Here is a 19,395-nt window from a genome sequence, read left to right on the forward strand (position 1 = left end):
GGTACAGCAGCAATAGTTACACCTGATCAAACTTTTACATTTTTAGTACCCAAACAATCAGCTCAAAAGGTAGAGCTTAATGCAGTATTACAAGCTTTTGTGATGTTTAAAGATTCTGTATTTAATTTATTTTCTGATAGTCAGTATATAGTTAATGCTATAGTATCCCTTGAAGATGCTGGTAGGATTTCCCCTTCCTCTACTGTTTTCTCTTTGCTTTCCACTATACAAAGTCTAATCTGGGACAGAAAAGATCCATTCTTTATAGGACATATCAGGGCACATACAGGATTGCCTGGAGCCCTTAGTTTGGGCAATGATTTAGCATATAAAAGTACACATGACATACATATTTTCTCTATACTAGAAGAAGCTACAAATTTTCATAAAAAGTTCCATGTCAATGCTAATACTTTACAAAAGTGTAATAACTAAGGAACAAGCTAGACAAATAATAAAACAATGTCAACATTGTGTGACCTTTTTAACCACAAGATAATCTTGGAGTCAATCCTAGAGGACTGATACCTAACCATATTTGGCAGTTGGACATCACACACTTGCCAGAATTTGGAAAATTAAAATATTTGCATGTTACAGTTGATACTTCTTCTGGATTTTTGATGGGCTCCCTTCATGCCGGAGAAAAAACTAAAGATGTTATAGCTCATTGCTTACAAAATTTTGCCACTGTGGGTGTTCCAAAACAGTTAAAAACAGATAATGCCCCTAGTTATACTTCTACCTCTTTTAAACAATTTTGCTCAACATTTGGCATTACTCATATAAGAGGAATCCCATACAATCCACACGGACAAGGCATAGTTGAAAGAGCTCATAAAACTATTAAAATGTGCTTATTAAAGCAAAAAGAAGGAATTGGGAAGGGGTATATATTCCCCAAAGATAAACTTAAAATAACCCTTTTTACTCTAAACTTTTAAAATTTGTATTCATCAGGGCTTAGTGCTGCGGAAAGGCATATGTGTCCAAAAAATGTACATAAGCCTAAGGTACTTTGGATGGATATTTTAACAGGACAATGGAAAGGTCCTGACCCAGTGATTGTCTGGAGTCAGGGTTCTGTTTGTGTGTTTCCACAGGGAGAACAGCAGCCGATTTGGATTCCAGAGAGACTAACCAAAGCGATTTCTACAGACCAAAAAGAAGATGATTTGGTTCAAATCCATAACAGCTGATATCCAGAACTCCAGTTTGGCTATTCTTACATCTGCAACAGAACCAGGATGCTTTTTTCAATATCTATTTTATTATTGCCCTTTCCCATATCATGAAGTTCTATTTTGTTTTTTGAGCTCATACAGACCTAGGTTAATGTTTTGCTGATCAGTTCTATTTTTTGACTATAGAGTTTTTAAACATTGCAATGGAGATTTCACCTGTAAAGAGTTATAAGGCCTTTACTATTATGTTATCTGTTGTATGTATTATATTATGTGTGCACACTTGTGTTTTGTGTTATATGTTTGAATGTACGTATGTCCATATATCATATATGATGAACGCTCATGAAAAAATGGATCCAAATATTTTTTTTCACATGATTTAAATGGTTTAACTTAAATTAGGTAAACAGATGTTGAGGATTATTTTAATATGTGAACAAAAAAGTAGGTTAACAGATCTGTTTGTTTACTTTCACCTTTCCTTTTCATTATATTTAATAATTCTCCTCAAGATAATGTAAATTGTTAAGAAAGTTGTTTTCTTTTAGTGTCTTCTGGAATGTTACATAATTTTTTCTTTAGCCATTATTGCCAGAATTCCTATCTTCATCCCTGTGCCAGTGAAGACAAAGATAAAACCAATCTACAGCTTCTGCAATAGCTGTCACTGAACTGCTTACATAACTTGCCTGGACTATGTATCACTTGTATGCATTGTGAACTCACCTGTATGCATTGTGAACTATCCATTGGTGCAGCCACTTGTGGTAGTGTTGGGGTATTTTTGCTGATGATGTCTTCGGTGGTACAATTTTTCCAAAAGGAGCCGTCAATTGGCTTGGTGTATCTTCCTCCCTTCTGCTTGTCATGATCATTCAGCTAAAATTTGGGGGCCAATGGAGGTGAGGCAAAGAACCTCACCCCCCGCTGGTACAAAGACCTCTCCACAGGTGTGGCTGTATACTGGACCAGTAGTCAGTGACGGGTAAGATCCAATTGCAATGGTACCAACCTAAGACAGGAGGCTGACGCCTTGAAGTCAGCTCATCCGATAATGGATAAGGACCATATATACTATTGGACAACCTAAGGCAGGCACGGTCCCTAAGCCACATGCTTGTTGTTTAAACAGAGAGGGGGAGGTTTTTCTGCTCATACCACGTTCTTATCTTCCCTGAGAAAGTCTCTCTCAAGGCTTTATCTTCCCCCATATGTTCCACTGGTATTTTCCTTGAGGATTGTTAGCATGATGGTGATAGGTAAAGAAAGGAAGTTCTCTGATATTTTCATTAAAATTCTGTCTGAAACAGACAACATGACACAGAATTGAGACTGTAGCCTTCATAAGTGTTGCTGTCCTATTCCTCTACTCAGCCACTGTTGGCTTTCCCTAGTGTCCTGGGGCTTTGGGTTTTATATCTGTCTCTCTGTAGATCATAACTTGTTATTTTGTGGAGATATGAGAGATGCATCTGGGAAAAGTTATGGTGGCCTCCTTTCCTTCTCTCAACTGAAATTAGATTCCACCTGGTGCCTTCTGCTACACATTGATCACACTATTTTTGTTGTTGTTGTTTAAATGAACAGGGGATGGGGTAGGTCTGAGTTAATTTAAGCAGTGGCTGCTGTCCCATCGTTTAGCCAGTACCAAAGGGGGCACCTTGTCTGGATTCTCTATGATCTCCCTGTATGAGCATGTTGGGGTCCTAGAGGCAAAGCCTAAGAAGATGATGGGAAATTCCTGGTATTTAATACTCAGGAGTAGAAACTTTTTCCAAATAGTGTAACTCAACCATTATTATTTCATGAATCATTTCTAGTAAAATTTTTGTACCAGATTCTTGTGGCTCTACAGATCATATAATAGATGACAATTTTATTTTGTCTGTTTCAGAGGCAGGAGAGTAGGTGGTTAAAAGGAAAGCCTTAGTAGAAACCAGCCCCTCCCTATCCATTTAGTTGCTCTGTGACCACAAATTAAATAACATCTCTATACCTCTGTCATTTATCTATGAAAGTATAATCATGATATTGATAATGTCAAAGAAGTGTCACAAAGATGAGGATTTATATGTAAGGGATTTGGAGGAGTGCCTGGAAGGAGGAAGTGATAGTATACAAATGGCTGCTGTGATCCTGGGATATGCACCTACATGGGAAGAAGTCCAAGGGAAATAAAATCCTGATAGGTATAGCCTCCCTGGTGTGGGTTCACATAATTCTGACACTTCCTAGGAGAATCTGAGACCTGAGCAAAAAGGAGCTAGCTATATGGGCTGCAACACTTAGTCCCTAAGTGTGGAATGACCAGGAGTTCTCCTTGTGAGAGAAGACTAATGAGTCAGGTGCATTCCATGAGAGACTTTCTGTAGAGAAAAGAGAACAAAATTCCTAAATGGTTATCCCTAGCCATCCCCCAACATAGCCCCTCAGGATCACCTCATAGCATCAGTGACAATATGTATGGCAGGGAAGAACTCTTTCTATTAAGTTTTGGATGAGTGTGGGTGGATGTACTATCAATGATCTTCATTTTCTCTTCCTTTCTCCGGTTCCCTGCTAATTCATTTTTTTTTTCAGTAGCAACATTGCCTGAAGGATATGAGGACATTTATTTTGTGCTCAACACTGTGAATCTAAAAGTCAAGGCCATGAAAAAAGACCTGTGTTTGTTGGTATATAACATAATAACTGAATAATTGCAATGATTTTGCAAAGAACTTTAAAAATGAGAGTAAAAGTACATACACACACATGGATAATGGAATGTGTTGTTTGTGAATTAAATTGCAAGTTGCCTTGCATTTGGTGGCCTCAGATCACCAAATGTTGGCTCACATTTTCTACCAAAACATTAGGACCCTAAACAAAAAAATCCAGTGAAAATGAGATCAGTTTCTAATTGTCCTGAACCATGCACCCATTTCTTGAACAGCCTGGCACTTGGATCCCCCCTACTCAATAAGTAATGTACCTTGGAGTAATGTGGGAAACTTGTGAGATTCAGGTTGAGTAGCACTGGGCTAAGGTTTGAATTTCTGTATGTCTAACAAGGTTATGTGAAGAAGATATTGTTCGTTTACAAACCAAACTTTGAGCAACAAGGATTTAGAATATTAGTCTAAATAATTTGATTTTCTAATATGTAATAATAACCCATATGATCAATATAATACTTCAGTTATTGAAGATTAGGTGAGGTCCAAGCACTTGTAAGAGATTTATGGGCATTATTTTAATCCTTGCCACAGTTCATGCAAGTTAATATCATTATGTTATTCTTTTTAAATGAGAAAAATTTAAAAAATTAAAGTTATGTGAAGGAATTTATGCAAAATCACATAGTTAATATGGGGACGAAGGTCATGTGGCAAAGCATTTTTGAGGTAACACTAAGAAATAGGGAAACATAAAATAAAATAAAGTCATTCATCAGTATATTACCCTAGGACAGTGACTGACAAATATTTTCTATAAAGAGCCAAACAGTAAATATTTCAGGTTTTGTGGGTGTCTATTTCAACTGTGAACTCAATACAAAAGCAGCTGTAGCTTATATGAAACAAATAAGCAAGCTCATGTTTCAATAAATCTTTATTTATAAACCAGCAAATTCTGGACATGAACAGAATTTCTGGACCCCCTGATCCATAGTAACCACTGTTACTATGAAGGTTTATGGTTTTTATAAAATTATTATTTTTTCCTTGAGAGGCATAGAGTAATGACATGATTAGGTGGGAAAATATAAATAGAAGGTTAAGTGTGCCTTATGTATGCAATTATATTTTTATATGAATAATTTTGTTATTAAATATATACATCAATAAAATGTTGACTTTACACATATATATCTTTGTGAGAGAAATTACCTTTGTATTCTCTATAGATGCAAGAATGCAAGATGCAAGGGAAGAGATATTTTCTCACTTTAACTGTCAGTTCCTCTTATTCAGGATTTTTGGTTTTCTTTTGCAGAAGTTTGAAGTACAAGGTCTACAGGGAGAAGAGCTGGAGAAGGGTTCATTTTCTCCCAGCCACAAGTGTAGAATGTGGACTGAGAATTTGTACTTTGGTCTCTCAGATATGACAGATATCTCATCGTTTACTTATATAATGGTCATTAGATTTCATCAGAAAAGCCCTGGGATAATGATAATAATATTATGTCCGACAGATCATTCTATCTACGAAAACACCCCAAACTCAGGCATAATATGAGAAAATGACAAGTCACATAAAATATTTATATAATAGGTGGACATCTCTCCAGGCATTTAACCGTCTCCTGCCTTCAGTTTGAACTATTCAATTACTGAAATTCTCTGTACAGTCTAGTAAGATGAAACCAAAATGCAAGCAAGCAAACAAACAAACAATAACAACAAAAAACAACTTTATTATGTGGTCAGCCTGTATTTCCATCCTGTATTTTCAGATTTTCCCAGATTGCCTGATCTAATCAGAAATCATGCAGCCTTATCTCTAATTTCCAAGATTTTTTTATTTAATCAGAAATAATGCAGCTTCAGTCCTAATGATGGATTTCAGGGCTCTCTAGGAGAGCAGAATCCAAGAGGACCCCTGGGAAACTCTGAAAGTGCTACTGGTGGGGAGGCTCAGATTGGGCGCCCAGCTCAGCAGCCACTGTGGCTGCTGATGTGAGGAGGTGGGTGGTTCTTGTGTAAGTTATTCTGGCAACCCTAACACTGTGCTTGTCCAGCAGGCACAGTAGTATGTGGCCTCATCTTCTTTTCCTAGGAAATTTACTGTCAATACTGAAGTGGAAGTTTGAGCATATTTACTTGCCTCAAATTTCCTGTTCTTTCCTCCTAGGGTACATTGATTGTACTTTGTCCGGACATATATTAGATGCTCTAACCCTTGATTTGTTTTCTCTCGGTACCAGTGTATGTCTATGCTATCGAAGCCCTGGAGGATTGCCTTGCAAGACATTTGGGCACTCTTAGCTTTTTCTCTGGAAATTGATATTTCAGGTTGCTCCAATTCCCCAAGTACAACTGCAAGCAAAGAAAAGAGATTCCTATGAACAAATGATATGTGAAGAAGCTACAGAAAAGAATGACTTCATTCTCTCCTAGAGTCTGAAATGAGGAAGAGGCAACTCACAAGCCCAGAGGGAGGAGAGGATGACTGCTTTTAGGAGTGGCATCCCGTCTGCCAGGCTGGCTGCCCAGGGAGAAGGTGAGAAAGTGAGGGGTCCAGAGAGATGAGGTCTCAGGTCAGTGAAAAGGGGTGTGGTTCTTCTGGTTTCTCAGAGAAGTGGAGGGTCAGGTGATTTCCTGAGTTCTTCATGATCTTCTGCAGTTATGAGCAGAGGCAGTTCATGTGGTGCAGGAAAGTGAGGTTTCCTGCAGCACATGAACTGGGCAGTTTGGGTGAGTATGTTAACATCTGGAAAGATAACCCTGGTATGCATGTCTTTGTCTGTGTTTGGGGGAGGGAATGGTTCTCATGTCTGTCTTTCTGTCATTTGCTATTGTTTTAGGTCTAAGTTAAGAAACCTGATATTTGTTTCTCAACAAAAATTAAAGCAAAAATATCAATTGTTAAAATATTTTATTAACAATATTTAACATGCCATTTTCACAAACATTAGAGTATTGTGTGTGTGTGTGTGTGTGTGTTTAATTAAGATGTCCCTAAATAGAATATCACTCAGAGAACTCACATTTCATTCATAACCTAGGTGCCTCCAAGGAGGAACTAGATTTCCATTGCTGGCAGGTATGAGACAGAGCAATCTCTGGAAATACACTTGTGCTCTCCCTGGACTGTGGAACAGCCTCATGAACATATGTCATGTGGAAGAGTGATCTAAAATCAGTGTTACATATAATATTTAATGAGACCTTTAAGATTTATATAGCATCTAATAGCCATTAAGGAACTGGTACATGTCTGGCATTTGTACTAGGTGTTTTCCTACATTAATTATCTCATTTAATCCTCTCTATCCCCCTGTGAGATGGATCATCTCCATTTGACAAGTAACTCAATAATGGTAAATATGAGAACAACAGATAAGATAAGCAATCATCATTTGTTCATGAAAATATGAGTAAAATGAGATAAAAATGTCAAGTGGGGGCTGGGCTCAGCTCAGTTGCAAAGTGGTTGTTTAGCATGTGTGAGGTATAGAGGAGGGAGGGAGGGAGGACATGGTTCATGGATATGAGATGCAGTTAGTTAGGAGGACTTACTTTCAATGTTCTTAGCATAGTAGGATAACTATAGTTGGCAATTAATTACATCTTTAAAAATAACAAGTAGAAAGGGTTTTGAATGTCCTCAAAATAGTAAATAATGTCTGAGGTATAGACATGCCAATTGTACTGATCTGATCATTACATATTGTATATATGTATGGAAATGTCTCTATGGATACTCTGTTACTGCTCCATGAAGCTCTTTTGAGCACTAGATGAGACAACTTTGGAGTTTTCACTTGCACACTGTTAAAGAGTTGGATTTTTTAAAAGAAAAGTTCATTTTTACTTTTGTAAATCTTTACTATTACTACTATACCTAATACCCATTGAGGAATGGCTAACACTGTTCTAAATGCTTTTGTGCTTTGTGTCACTTACACTTCCCACTAGGCTTCAGAGGAATAGCCTTCCTCTCATTGCCACTGTGGCAATGAGAACAGTGGGGCCATCATCACCTGTCCCAAATCATTTCCGCTTACTGTGGAATCTTGATATCAACAGATGTTCACCGAAGAAAATCTGAGTCAACGAGCTACAAAATAATAATGGAAAACTTCACTTTGTTGTCTACTTTAAAGCATTTTTTTTTTTGCATATTTGTAGACAATAACTTGGTAGGATCAGCCACTGAGGCTCTCATATTCTCCATCCCTCTATCTTGTGTTCTGTTGGAGTTTCTGTCCTGGGATAAGACCCCAGAGGCTAGGGAACAAGGAAGGAAGTTTACTTAATTTTCTGTCCCCTAACTGTCCCCATCATCTTATAGTACTGCCTAGTGGGAGGTGCTCCCCTTGTCTCTGGGTGAACATGGACTTCACTGACATCACCTGAAGAATCTTCTGTGACCAGCACCTTTAGTGAAATTGTGTGCTCTTAGTTTACCTGGTTTGACATATGAATGGGGATTCAGACTATAGAAAACCATTTTTTGCCTTAAAATTCACCTGATTTTGAAACACATTCTCTCACTGTTAATTCAAACAGTAAATTTATTCTGGTCACATCTATCATCTTCTATGGGTTTTAAAATCTTATGGCTTCGCTTTAATAGAGAAAGGGGTAGGAGGGGCATAGCTTATATAGGAGAAAAAAAAACAGAGGAACACTATATTTCTCAAGCATGATCGTTGTTAGACATTTTAATCATTGACCTACCTCTAGGCTAAAGGGTTTTGACACCTCTATATGTACTCCACTTGTGACATTTCCTGTTATGGCAAGTTATCAAAAATAGAGATCATATGTGGTTTCTTAGCCTTTTTCCCACAAGTAAGGAGAAAGGTCCTGGGTCAGAATTTGCAGAAAGAAACAACTTCCTGTTTTGTGCCCAAGGTGGCCATGGCTTCTTGATTAGTGTTCATTCTGTCCTGATCAGTCTCTGCTGGGCAGGCAGTAGGTCTGGGGCAGCCAACATTTGCCCTCAAATGCCACAGTATATTCTTACAAAGTTAATAAACTCTAAAGGTACTCAAAGTGGCCTAAGAGTAGAATTAAAATCTCATAAACTCCATTTCAGTAGGTCACCAACCACCTCTAAGCACCAGTTCTTTCTTCTATATACAAGTTTATTTGTAGGATTTTATGATCATCCTCTGAGATTCTGAACATGGTAGCACATTACATGGCAGTCAATGGGAGCTAGTGGATAGGAATTCCATCCTTGTTTCTCCCAGCACATTTACCATTACTATACATCTTGGAAATAAAAGAGTGACCATTAGCTTCTCTCTGAGATAATCAGGAAATTTCAAATTGAGTAGACCAGGTCAATAGAAAACAATGTGAAATAAGAAATCTGGCTATTATTGGAAGAGAATTGCTAGTAGAGATGTTATTGGAATAAAAGTTGTTAAAGTATAACCATGATTCTGTACTTTTTAAAAATTGTTCTAATTAATTATACTTGACAGCAGAATGCATTTTGGTTCATTGTATACAAATTGAGCACAGCTTTTCATTTCTCTGGTAGTATACAGTGTAGAGTTGTACTTTGATAAGGTGTTTAAAATTTCCAAAATACTTTTACATACACAGGCTTCTTCTATCCAGGAAATGATACTTTGAGTCCAGGAGGAGTACCAGGGACTTTGCCTTGTGCTGATCAGCAAGAGTGATGATAAGTTTTGTTTAACATAAAAATCACCACTCCAAGGCATGCATAAGATGTTTGTCACTGTAGTCTGCCTTGGCTGTGGTAAGATTAGGCCATGTGTTTTACAATTCAGCCTCTAGAACAATGAATGCTATGCTATCTAATATCCATCTTCTAATCAATGGAGATAAGGAGATCTGAGATAATTAAGGTAATGCAAATTGATCAGCACAAAGTTACAAAAATTTGTATAAAAGGCTGGGGACATAGATCAGCTGGTAGAGTGTTTGCCTCCCATGTATAACGCCCTGTGTTCTTTCCCCAGCATCACAAAGAGAGGGAGAGGGAGAGGGAGAGGGAGAGGGAGAAGGAGAGGGAGAGGGAGAGGAGAGAGAGAGAGAGAGAGAGAGAGAGAGAGAGAGAGAGAGAGAGAGAGAGAAAGTGTGCTTTGGGGGCTGGATCTGTGGCTCAGTGGTAGAGCGCCTGACTTGCATATGTGAGCCAGTGTGTTCAATCTTCAGCACCACATAAAAATAAATAAATGAAAACATTGTGTCCATCTAAAACTAAATAAAATATTTAAAATGTGTATAAATATTAACAATAACAACAACTATAATGAGTGGGGAGGTTATCTCCAGATGAATATACATTCATGATCTAGAAGGTCTGTGTGAGAAAACAATTTCCTGAAGAGATGAGGCTGAGCATTGGCACATTCTTATGTAGAAGCCTCCTCTTTGAGAATGTATAGAAGTTGGAATCTTCATGCAAAATCACCATGTGAAAGATTAGATAGGAGACTGTATGAAGGCTTGCTAGTGGAAACTGTCATTGTCCAATTCCTAATAATGAATGAAGAATCAAAGATTACTTTTGACTGAGATGGCTCTGATGGTCTGCTACTGTGCACCTCCCAGAAGGCACAATAATATGGAGCTGAGTCTTGTTTCTCTGCATTGGGAATGGTGAGGGCAGACACAGAAGTTGCAGGTATTTTGTCCACCTCAAGTTTGCCTAATGTAGTGCTTGGTTTCGGATTGACAGTGTTGTCAGGTGACAACAGTGATGTCAGGAGCTGCATTGCATGAGCTGGTCTTTTCCAGATGCTAGTGTGTGGACATGGCAGAAATGGTTATTCCAGACACCACACATTCCAGTTGTGCTACTTTGGACTGCATTTTAGTACCAAAGGTTGAATTTGCCTGGGTCACCTGCATTGTATACAAACACTGGAGGAAAGAGGGGCAGGGGATAGTTTGCAAAAATAGAATGAAAACATTGAATTACAAAAAATACAAAGTTAAAGAAAATCAGTGAAAAGTATTTGGAGAAGGCAGACAACATATGTGACCTAGAGGATCTGTGGGAGAGAGTAAAGATTTCTGAAAAGATGAGGCTGAGCATTTGGACATTCTTAGGCAAAACTTCCTTTTGAGAAAATATGGAAGATAGAAACTCCAGTGTAAAATCACAACATGAGTGATTTACCCAGGAGACTGTGTAAAAGCATGCTGGTGGTAAAGGTTGGTTCTCAGCACCTATTAGCACTTGCATCCTGAAGGTGGGAAGACAAGGTTCACCATCTTACATCTGATCATGGGGAGCAGATGGCCACCTCAGAACTACAAGACCACCTATTCACACAGTCAGTGTCATTCAACACCTACCATTTGTCATGGGGCCTATTTATTGGGATACAGATGTAGGGAGCTGTGTAACAGAGATACATGAGTCATAGCCATGATCTTAGTCTTTTCTGTTTTCAAACACTATCTTTCACAGTATAAAAATACTATAACCCCACTGAGCTGTCAGGCCAGAGTGGTGGGTGGTCAGGCTGTGCTGTCTTCACAGAGAGCTTGTCTTCTCCCAGGTGGAGACTTTGATTGGTTAGTGAACTGACCCCTGCTCAGTTATTCTCACATCCTGTGGCATGCGGAATCTGGCCACCTTTATGGGTCTGAATACTCCATTCCTGGTGGCTTGCCCCTGTTTAAGTTTTATCTTTCTGTCCTCTCCCAGCTACCAGAGCTATACATCTGTGCTAAACCCCAGTCTCTACTCTAGGAAGCAGTGTTCCCTCTTTCTGAATTACTGCTTTTGTTTTTGTCTGTTTTTCTTTCTCTAATCCAAGATATATTATCTGTGCTAGAGTATTTTTTAAAACCGCTCTTTCCCAATCAGCCCATTAAAATTTATGGTTGTCTAGATTTCTGTTTTTACTTTACCTACTCTGCCTCAGATAAGATAATTACTTATCTTTAATTATCTTAGAGTGGAGAAAAGAAGGCACCCATCTTCACCCCACCTGCCTCCAGAGCTCCATGTACACTTGTCTAACTGACCACTAGATGACTTCAAGTTTGGCTCACATCAGACATCAGGAAACTCCATATGTACAGAGCCAGAGTGGATTCATCATTCCTCTAGGCCACTCATCTTTTCCTACTGTATCAGGGAACATCACTGCTGCTCACTTTGCACAAGCCAGACTATGCATGTCAGTCAGCCCCAACTCTATCCTCTAATTTTTCACAGTTCAGTTTTTGTGGATTCTACCCCCTAAACAAGTTTTGGCTCTCACCTGTCTCCATTCCATCTTTCACATTCTGCAAACACTGGCCCTTACCACTTTCTTACCCACCACCTGGGTACTAATCTTATCTAGTTCGTTTTCTGCTTAGAATTCTTAACCCTGCTCTACTCTGCTTCTGAGTATCAAGTCCAGAGCTGCTAGAATATGAGGCCTCTATAAAATGGCATATCCTCCCTTCCTTTCTGTCTTAAGCTCAAGTTCCACATCTGTTCTTCTCTGAATATACCACATCTATGAATATTACTACTTCAATCCACAGATGTTCTCCTGTATATCACAATTTACTTGGTGAACTCCTGTTCATTTCTGGACTTGGCTCAGGCACTGTCTCCTCCAGGAATTTTCTCAGCCAGGAAGTCTGGGGTAGATGTGCCTCCAATTGCTTTCTAGTGGTGCCTTTAGTGTCTCTGTCTCTCAAAAGCTTTCTTCCCAATTTTTGGGTTATCTGCTTATTTTTTCTCTTCTTAGACTCTTCTGGGAACCATTAGGAGGGGAGTGAGACTATGCTTTATTTAATTTTACTTTCAGTTATTTGTAGAATAGAAAAAAAGTGAAGGAATGAGTGGAATAGTGGTCTTTGAAGTATTTCTTTTCATTCAGTGAAAGATCATTATTTAAAATATAACCTGTAAAATTAACAAACAAAAATACCAGATACCAAGTGATGACATGTCCCAAGCACTCTGTATCCTTTCTTATGTTGAACTATGTAAAATAGTGTAATTTCCATGAGGCCCAGTTGGAAGAAAGTGAGACTCAACTTATCACAACTTGTCACTGACAGATTTGAGATTGGTTCTTTCTGCCTACAAAGCCTGTGCCATTTGAATACCTCCCTCTGCTTTTCTCATCTATCTGGTAAGAATAAAATCAGGACCCAACTTATTGGACATTTGTGAAGCATAAATAAGTTAGCTCAGGTAGAGTGTTTGCATCAGTGCCCTAACTACTGTTAGGCCAAAATTGGGAAGAAAGGTTTTGAGAGCAAACCCTGATAGTCGTTTCTGTCAGAATCTGTCATGTTGCCTTCACTGAATATTCCCAGGTGAGCATTAGAAATATACTAGTCCTGCTTTTGTCATACTAATCTCTCATGAAGAGACAGGCCAGCAACAAGTCTCCCACAAAGAAAGTGACAATGAGAATGAAATAACTTGGTACCACTACTTAGAAATAAACACTTTTAAGTCTAGCAATATTTACCATAAAGATAGAGTCATTATAAAAAAAATACTTGGTATCTAAATATTTCCCTGAGATTTTCACACAAATAATAGCTAATTTTTCACTCTGGCCATTGAAACTGAAATCATGGGATAGAGTCCAAGGAGATATTCAATTTTTCAATGTTATCTTCTTTTTGAACTAATACATTAATGTCTATAGGAGCTAGGACCTGCTTAAGGCCACAGAATCCACTAAGGTTAGAGCAGCATCAATGAGGAATGAAGGTTCATAGTTTGGTGTCTTGGGCAAAAGGAAGTATGTTGTTCTATAGAGAGCTCCTGGAGGAACTTGTGCCTCCTTTGGCCACATGTAGTCACCAGCAATTCACAGAATTCACTCCTATCTGGATCCAACCTTGAAAGTGGTGAAGGAAGTGCACAAGGCCTCTCTTTTCTGTACCCATCTGGCATTATTAGCACATTGAGGAATAAGAAATGAAGGAGAAATCTGAAAACAAAACAACAAAAAAAGTAAGTTTCAGCCCCTCTCCTTCCATCCCTTCTCATACATGCTGGAAGGACTTAGCTTTGACTTAGGACTTTGTGTGCAGGAAGGATCATGGGGCTCTTTTAGAAATCAGGCATGTGGTAGTTACACATCTCTAGTCACAAAAACAGAAGTTGAGAGAGAGAGAGACAATGAGATGAGAACCTGAAGGATCACTTTTCTTGGAAATCATTTGCCCCTTCTACTCATAATCTCTTTTTATTTTATTGAGATTTTCATAAATTCCTGTATAAATATCAGATCTTCAATGGAAAAAAAGTGTTTATCTTCAATTCAACCTTCAAAAATATTTTTGTTTCGTTGTTGTTTTTCTTCACACACATCAGCAGAGGACTTTCCTCTTAGGTGCTGGAGGATTGGGAACACAGGTTTATTTATGTTTTTTCCATTTATTTTTCTATTAAAGAAGCTGGTTGTTTGTATGAAGACTGACACAACAATATCTTATTTGTATGACTTGGCTTTATTACAGAAATTGTAGTCACATGGTTTAGCAGCCATTTGTGGAAAGTGGAAACAGCACGAAAAACTTGACTCTGGAGAAGCCTGGGTGCCTCCATGTCCCATGCTGGGCGATGCTCAAGGAGCAGTGGAGGGCAAAGGACCCAGCGACTCCCCCAGTGTTTCGCACATCACCCTGCCATGAGGATTAGCTCATTACATCAGATCCTGCACTATTTCTCCAATGGATGAGGGTGCTGGACTTGGGTAATATTGTTACCTAAGCTTCCTACTGACTAATGTCATGTGAGAAGGGTCTATGGATCAAGAACTTAGAAGCTGGAAATTAAGAGTAAGCTCCCTGTCTCAGTGTTTTCAACCATTTGGTTTTAAATACAGAAGGTCTTTCATTCAAGAAATCTCATGTCAAATATTTATTTGTGCATTCTTTGGGTGAGATGGTCATTCCCTTAAATTATCCATAGATAAAAACATCACCAACATGAGCCACAAATTAAAAATTTTCTAGTTACTGCATTAAAAAGTAAAGAGAACTAGCTACATTACTTTTACTACTATTATTATTTAATTCAAGGTGTCTAAAATATAATCATATAACATTCAATCAATATAAATGTTTTTGAATTATTTCACTTTTGTTACACTTAGTCTTCAAAGTTTGGTTTATATTTTAGCCCTACAGTCAGTCCATCTCAGCTTGGACCTTTTCACTAGTTCCTTTTCAAGTGTTTCAAGTGCTCAAAAACCACTTGGAGCCAGTGGTATGGATCAGCACTGCTTATCCTCCACATGTTTCAGAACCTTTGAAGAGGAGGCACTTTGAGAGGGTCCCTTTGTCTGGATTGTGCACAGAGTCTGTGGCAGCCTGAGAACTCACCTCTCTTTGGCCTCATCCCCGTATCTGTGGTGGGAGCACTGAGGGGCTCACCAGTAGAGCCAGGGGGCTGAAGGCCAGGAGTGGGTTTTTTCTACTTTCATGCCACAAGGAAACCGAAGGGACCAAAAGTTAGTGAACATGTCCAAGGCCTGGCAGGAAGCAGAATAGAAGTTTTTGTGGGGGGTCTGGGTTGGTCCCCAGGGCTGTGCTGTTCCAGGTCGCCTAGTAGTATGTACCTTCATCACCCTTTTCTACCTTTCACACCAACAGAGAACAGCTACTGCCATTCCTGGTGTTCACAGTTGTGATTTTACCTGATTTCAAGATTTTGAATCCCATTGCACAACCCTGCTGAACATATCCATCCAGAAAAGTCTCTGGAGGTGCTGGTCCCCCTCCTGCTGGTAGCAGTGGAGGTAGCTGACCCTGCTGTGGACCAAGCACTGGAGAAAGACAGAGGTTTCCTTGTGTGCCAGGACCTGGGTCGCTTGCTCCAGCATGATGAGTGTCTGCCCCGCTTTAAAGGAGAAAGCTGTGAGGAAGGGGCAACCCCAGGCCTAGAAGCCTCTGCAGATGTCACTCTGCAAGAAGGTGGGGGACTTACCTGGAAACAAGAGGACCCAGAGGAGGGTGAAGAGGCCTGACATGACTCTTGTTCCTGACAGAATCTCAGGGTGACCTCTGGTCTCAAAGTGCTGCCAAGAGCCACAGCTTGGTGGGTGGTGGAGGCCAGGTGGAGCCTGAGCCAATTCCTGTCTTGTGCAAGGATGTAATTAATAAGAGAAGTAGGAGAGGGAGGAAGAGGAACTAGAGAGAGGATATACACAAATCTAATTGCAAGGTGAAGGGAAAGAGGATGAATAGTTTGAGTTCTGAGAAACCAACTTTAAAAATGTTGCTGGAGTCATACTTGCCTGAAGAGGAAATGTGGTGGGACGCTTCCTGTACTCTCAAACCCCCTTGATGTGCAAGGGGCTGGAGCAGTGGCATGATTGACTTATTACCTCAGTTATATTAGATCCTAAAAGTAACCTAATGAAATAAACAGTATTATTCTCAGCTTTTGAAATGTGGAAATCAAGGCAGAAACTCACTAAAGTCTGAACAGCTCTGGAGAACCAGGGTGGGCACATGGTGCCAGGTATGGCAGTAGACCTAGCTAAGGCCTCACTTAGAAACTCTACAGTAATGGAGACATAAGTATGCTGTTTGGTTTGAAGAAAGGACAAGCACTGGAAAGTAATTTCTGCCCAAAGTGCCTGCTCCCTATGTGGGCTATCATTGGAATTTGTCACTCACAGGTCCTGTTGAAGATTTTCAATGCTCCCAAATTCAGCAGGAAAGTTGTGTGGTCTTGGGCAAGTCGTTTTGCTTCCTTTCTACTCTCGTCTAATTTTCACCTGTAACTGATCAATCCCAAGTGACCTTGTGTTCCTAGTCAACAGATTGAATGTGCCTCCACATGCCCACATATGATGCTATGTGGGCATTCTCTCAGCTCCACAGGAGAGCTGAGAGAATGATGCTGTTAGCCAGGATTCTTGGCCAAGGATGAGCAATAGCAGTTGGGAGTTTGGTCTTAGGAGTCCTTTGGGGGCAATGCATAGCTGTTATGGGGATTGACAGAGGATGGGAGTTGGGCTTCAGGCTCATGATTTCCCTTTGTTCAGTGTACAGTGGAGTTTAGGGCAGGAAGTGAGATGGGGGTTGGTCTAGGTGGAATACCAGAAACAGAGTACAATTTTGAGTGTACACAGGACCAATCTAAATCACTGTGCTAGTCCAATAGGCACAGGAATACACAACAGAGTCACTTTCTTCCAGATTTCTTACTGTAAATTTACATCTCCCATCTGCACCTTTATAAGCAATATATTTCCCCGATGGGTTTCCAGAGTCCTCCACAACCTTGCAACTTAAAATATTATAGTAGAGAAGGCGTTGTGGGGCCTTTGCCTCCTTGAATTGGTACCAGTGGATGTAGCCTTCTGTGATTTGTAAGTCACAAGTGATTGCCACAAGTGACCCAGGTAAACGTGTGACTGACATCATTCTTCTTTCCAAACTGGAAGATGTTTGACTGCCTGGAATGGTAACAACAATAATAATTAACAGCAAAGATGTAATGGAATCTTCGTTATGGCCTTTTTTGGAGAAAACAACATCCTATGAGCATCTGTGCCACATACTTACCAGGAGGCAGGGTGGCTAGAAGTAGGGCTAGAGCCCACAGCATGCCTTCTTCCCTGGGGCTTACAAAGAAAAGGACCAGATGATAAGAAGAGAAGAAACACCTCCCAAAACTCAAATCCTGCTCAAAATGGAAGGGATCCCTCCAACAGTGACTGAAACCTGATCCTCCTGACTGCATCAGAGGCAGGGAGAAGTAACTGAGGAAGTGCCTGAGAAGACTACCCAGCTGTTTACCCACAGAGTGGTGCTGTGAGGAGCCTCTGCCTGTCTGCTTCTGCCCACTTCTTTAGTGCCCCCATAAGGCCACTGAGAGCAGGTCCTCTGCAGAGAAGGAGAAGCCAGGAGCCTAGGGAACTCAGAGCTGAAGCAGGTTGAACACAAATGTGGGAGGCAGAGCCCTGGATGAAATTTGTCTGCCTTGTGGAAACATGAAAATCCCCCAGAAATTCAGTTTTCAGGTTGATGGTACTGCCTCTGTCTTGTCCTGAGATGAAACTTCTTCATTAGGTTCCTGAACCACCTTCACTTACATTTGTAAATAGATGTTGGGAACAATCATCAACTGTAAATCTGATAACCCTTGAGTCCATTTTATTTAAAAAAAATTGTATCAATTATATTGGTTGCAAATTATATTCCCCCATGGTAAATCAGGTTGTGTGTATGTATGTGCTTGTGTGTGTGGTGGTGGTGGGGTGTACAAATTAATTTCTTAATAAATATCTCTTTATATTCAAGTCAAATGGTTCCTTCAGTTAGGGCTGTGAGCTTTATTTAAAAGAAAAAAAATCACATAGAGTGCCATGCCATGTGATAGTTGGGACATATTTGCTTCTTGTTTGAAATGTATCAGTGTCTAATTGTCCTGAGCTGTGCATCCATTTCTTGAATAGCCTGGCACTTGGATTCCCCCTACTCAATAAGTAATGTACCTTGGAGTAATATGGGAATCTTGTGAGATTCAGGTTGAGTAGCACTGGGCTAAGGTTTGAATTTCTGCATGTCTAACAAGGTTATGTGAAGAAGATGTTGTTAGTTTACAAACCAAACTTTGAGCACCAGGGATTAAGAATATTAGTCTAAATAATTTGATTTTCTAATATGTAACAATAACCCATATGATCAATGTAATGCTTCAATAATTGAAGATTAGGTGTGGTCCAAGCACTTGTAAGAGATTTATGTGCATTATTTTAATCCTTGCCACAGTTCATTCTATCATTATGTCATTCTTTTTAAATGAGAAAAATTTTAAAAAATTAAAGTTATATGAAGGAATTTATGCAAAGTCACATAGTTAATGTGGGGACACGATGGTCACGTGGCAAAGGGTTTTTGAGGTAACACTGAGAAATAGGGAAACATAAAATAAAGTCATTCATCAGTATATTACCCTAGGACAGTGACTGACAAATATTTTCTATAAAGAGCCAAACAGTAAATATTTCAGGTTTTGTGGGTGTCTATTTCATCTGTGAACTCAATACAAAAGCAGCTGTAGCTTATATGAAACAAATAAGCAAGCTCATGTTTCAATAAATCTTTATTTATAAACCAACTAATTCTGGACATGAACAGAATTTCTGGATCCCCTGATCCATAGTAATCACTGTTATTATGAAGGTTTATGGTTTTTATAAAATTATTTTTTTTCCTTGAGAGGCATAGAGTAATGACATGATTAGGTGGGAAAATATAAATAGAACATTTAAGTGTGCCTTATGTATGCAATTATATTTTTATATGAATAATTTTGTTATTAAATACATACATCAATAAAATGTTGACTTTACACATATATATCTTTATATGTAGTAAAGGCTTTTTGTTAAAATGCATAAAGTGTTTAAAAGTACAAAAAGGAAGTTAAAATCACCCATCCTTTCAAAGACATCCACTCTTTAAACACTGGAGAATTAATTGCCATGTGCTTTTTTGTATACATATGTATTTTGCATATATATATATATGCTTGAGAGCATATCATATAAACCTTTTCTGTGTTCAATGTTTTCCTT

At 39.1% G+C, this 19,395-nt stretch overlaps 1 gene segment (V, D, J or C); it reads right to left on the reverse strand.

Annotated features, from left to right (window-relative positions):
* The window catches only part of LOC113181920 (T-cell receptor gamma chain C region 5/10-13-like), a 58,475-nt gene that overhangs the window by 32,527 nt on the left and 6,553 nt on the right, over positions 1-19,395 (reverse strand). Inside the window, 1 exon segment of the C gene segment in view lies at positions 10,433-10,621. Within this exon segment, the coding sequence occupies positions 10,433-10,621 (189 nt within the window).

This window comes from Urocitellus parryii, chromosome 3 (genome assembly GCF_045843805.1).
Source record: "Urocitellus parryii isolate mUroPar1 chromosome 3, mUroPar1.hap1, whole genome shotgun sequence".
NCBI classification, from domain to species: domain Eukaryota; kingdom Metazoa; phylum Chordata; class Mammalia; order Rodentia; family Sciuridae; genus Urocitellus; species Urocitellus parryii.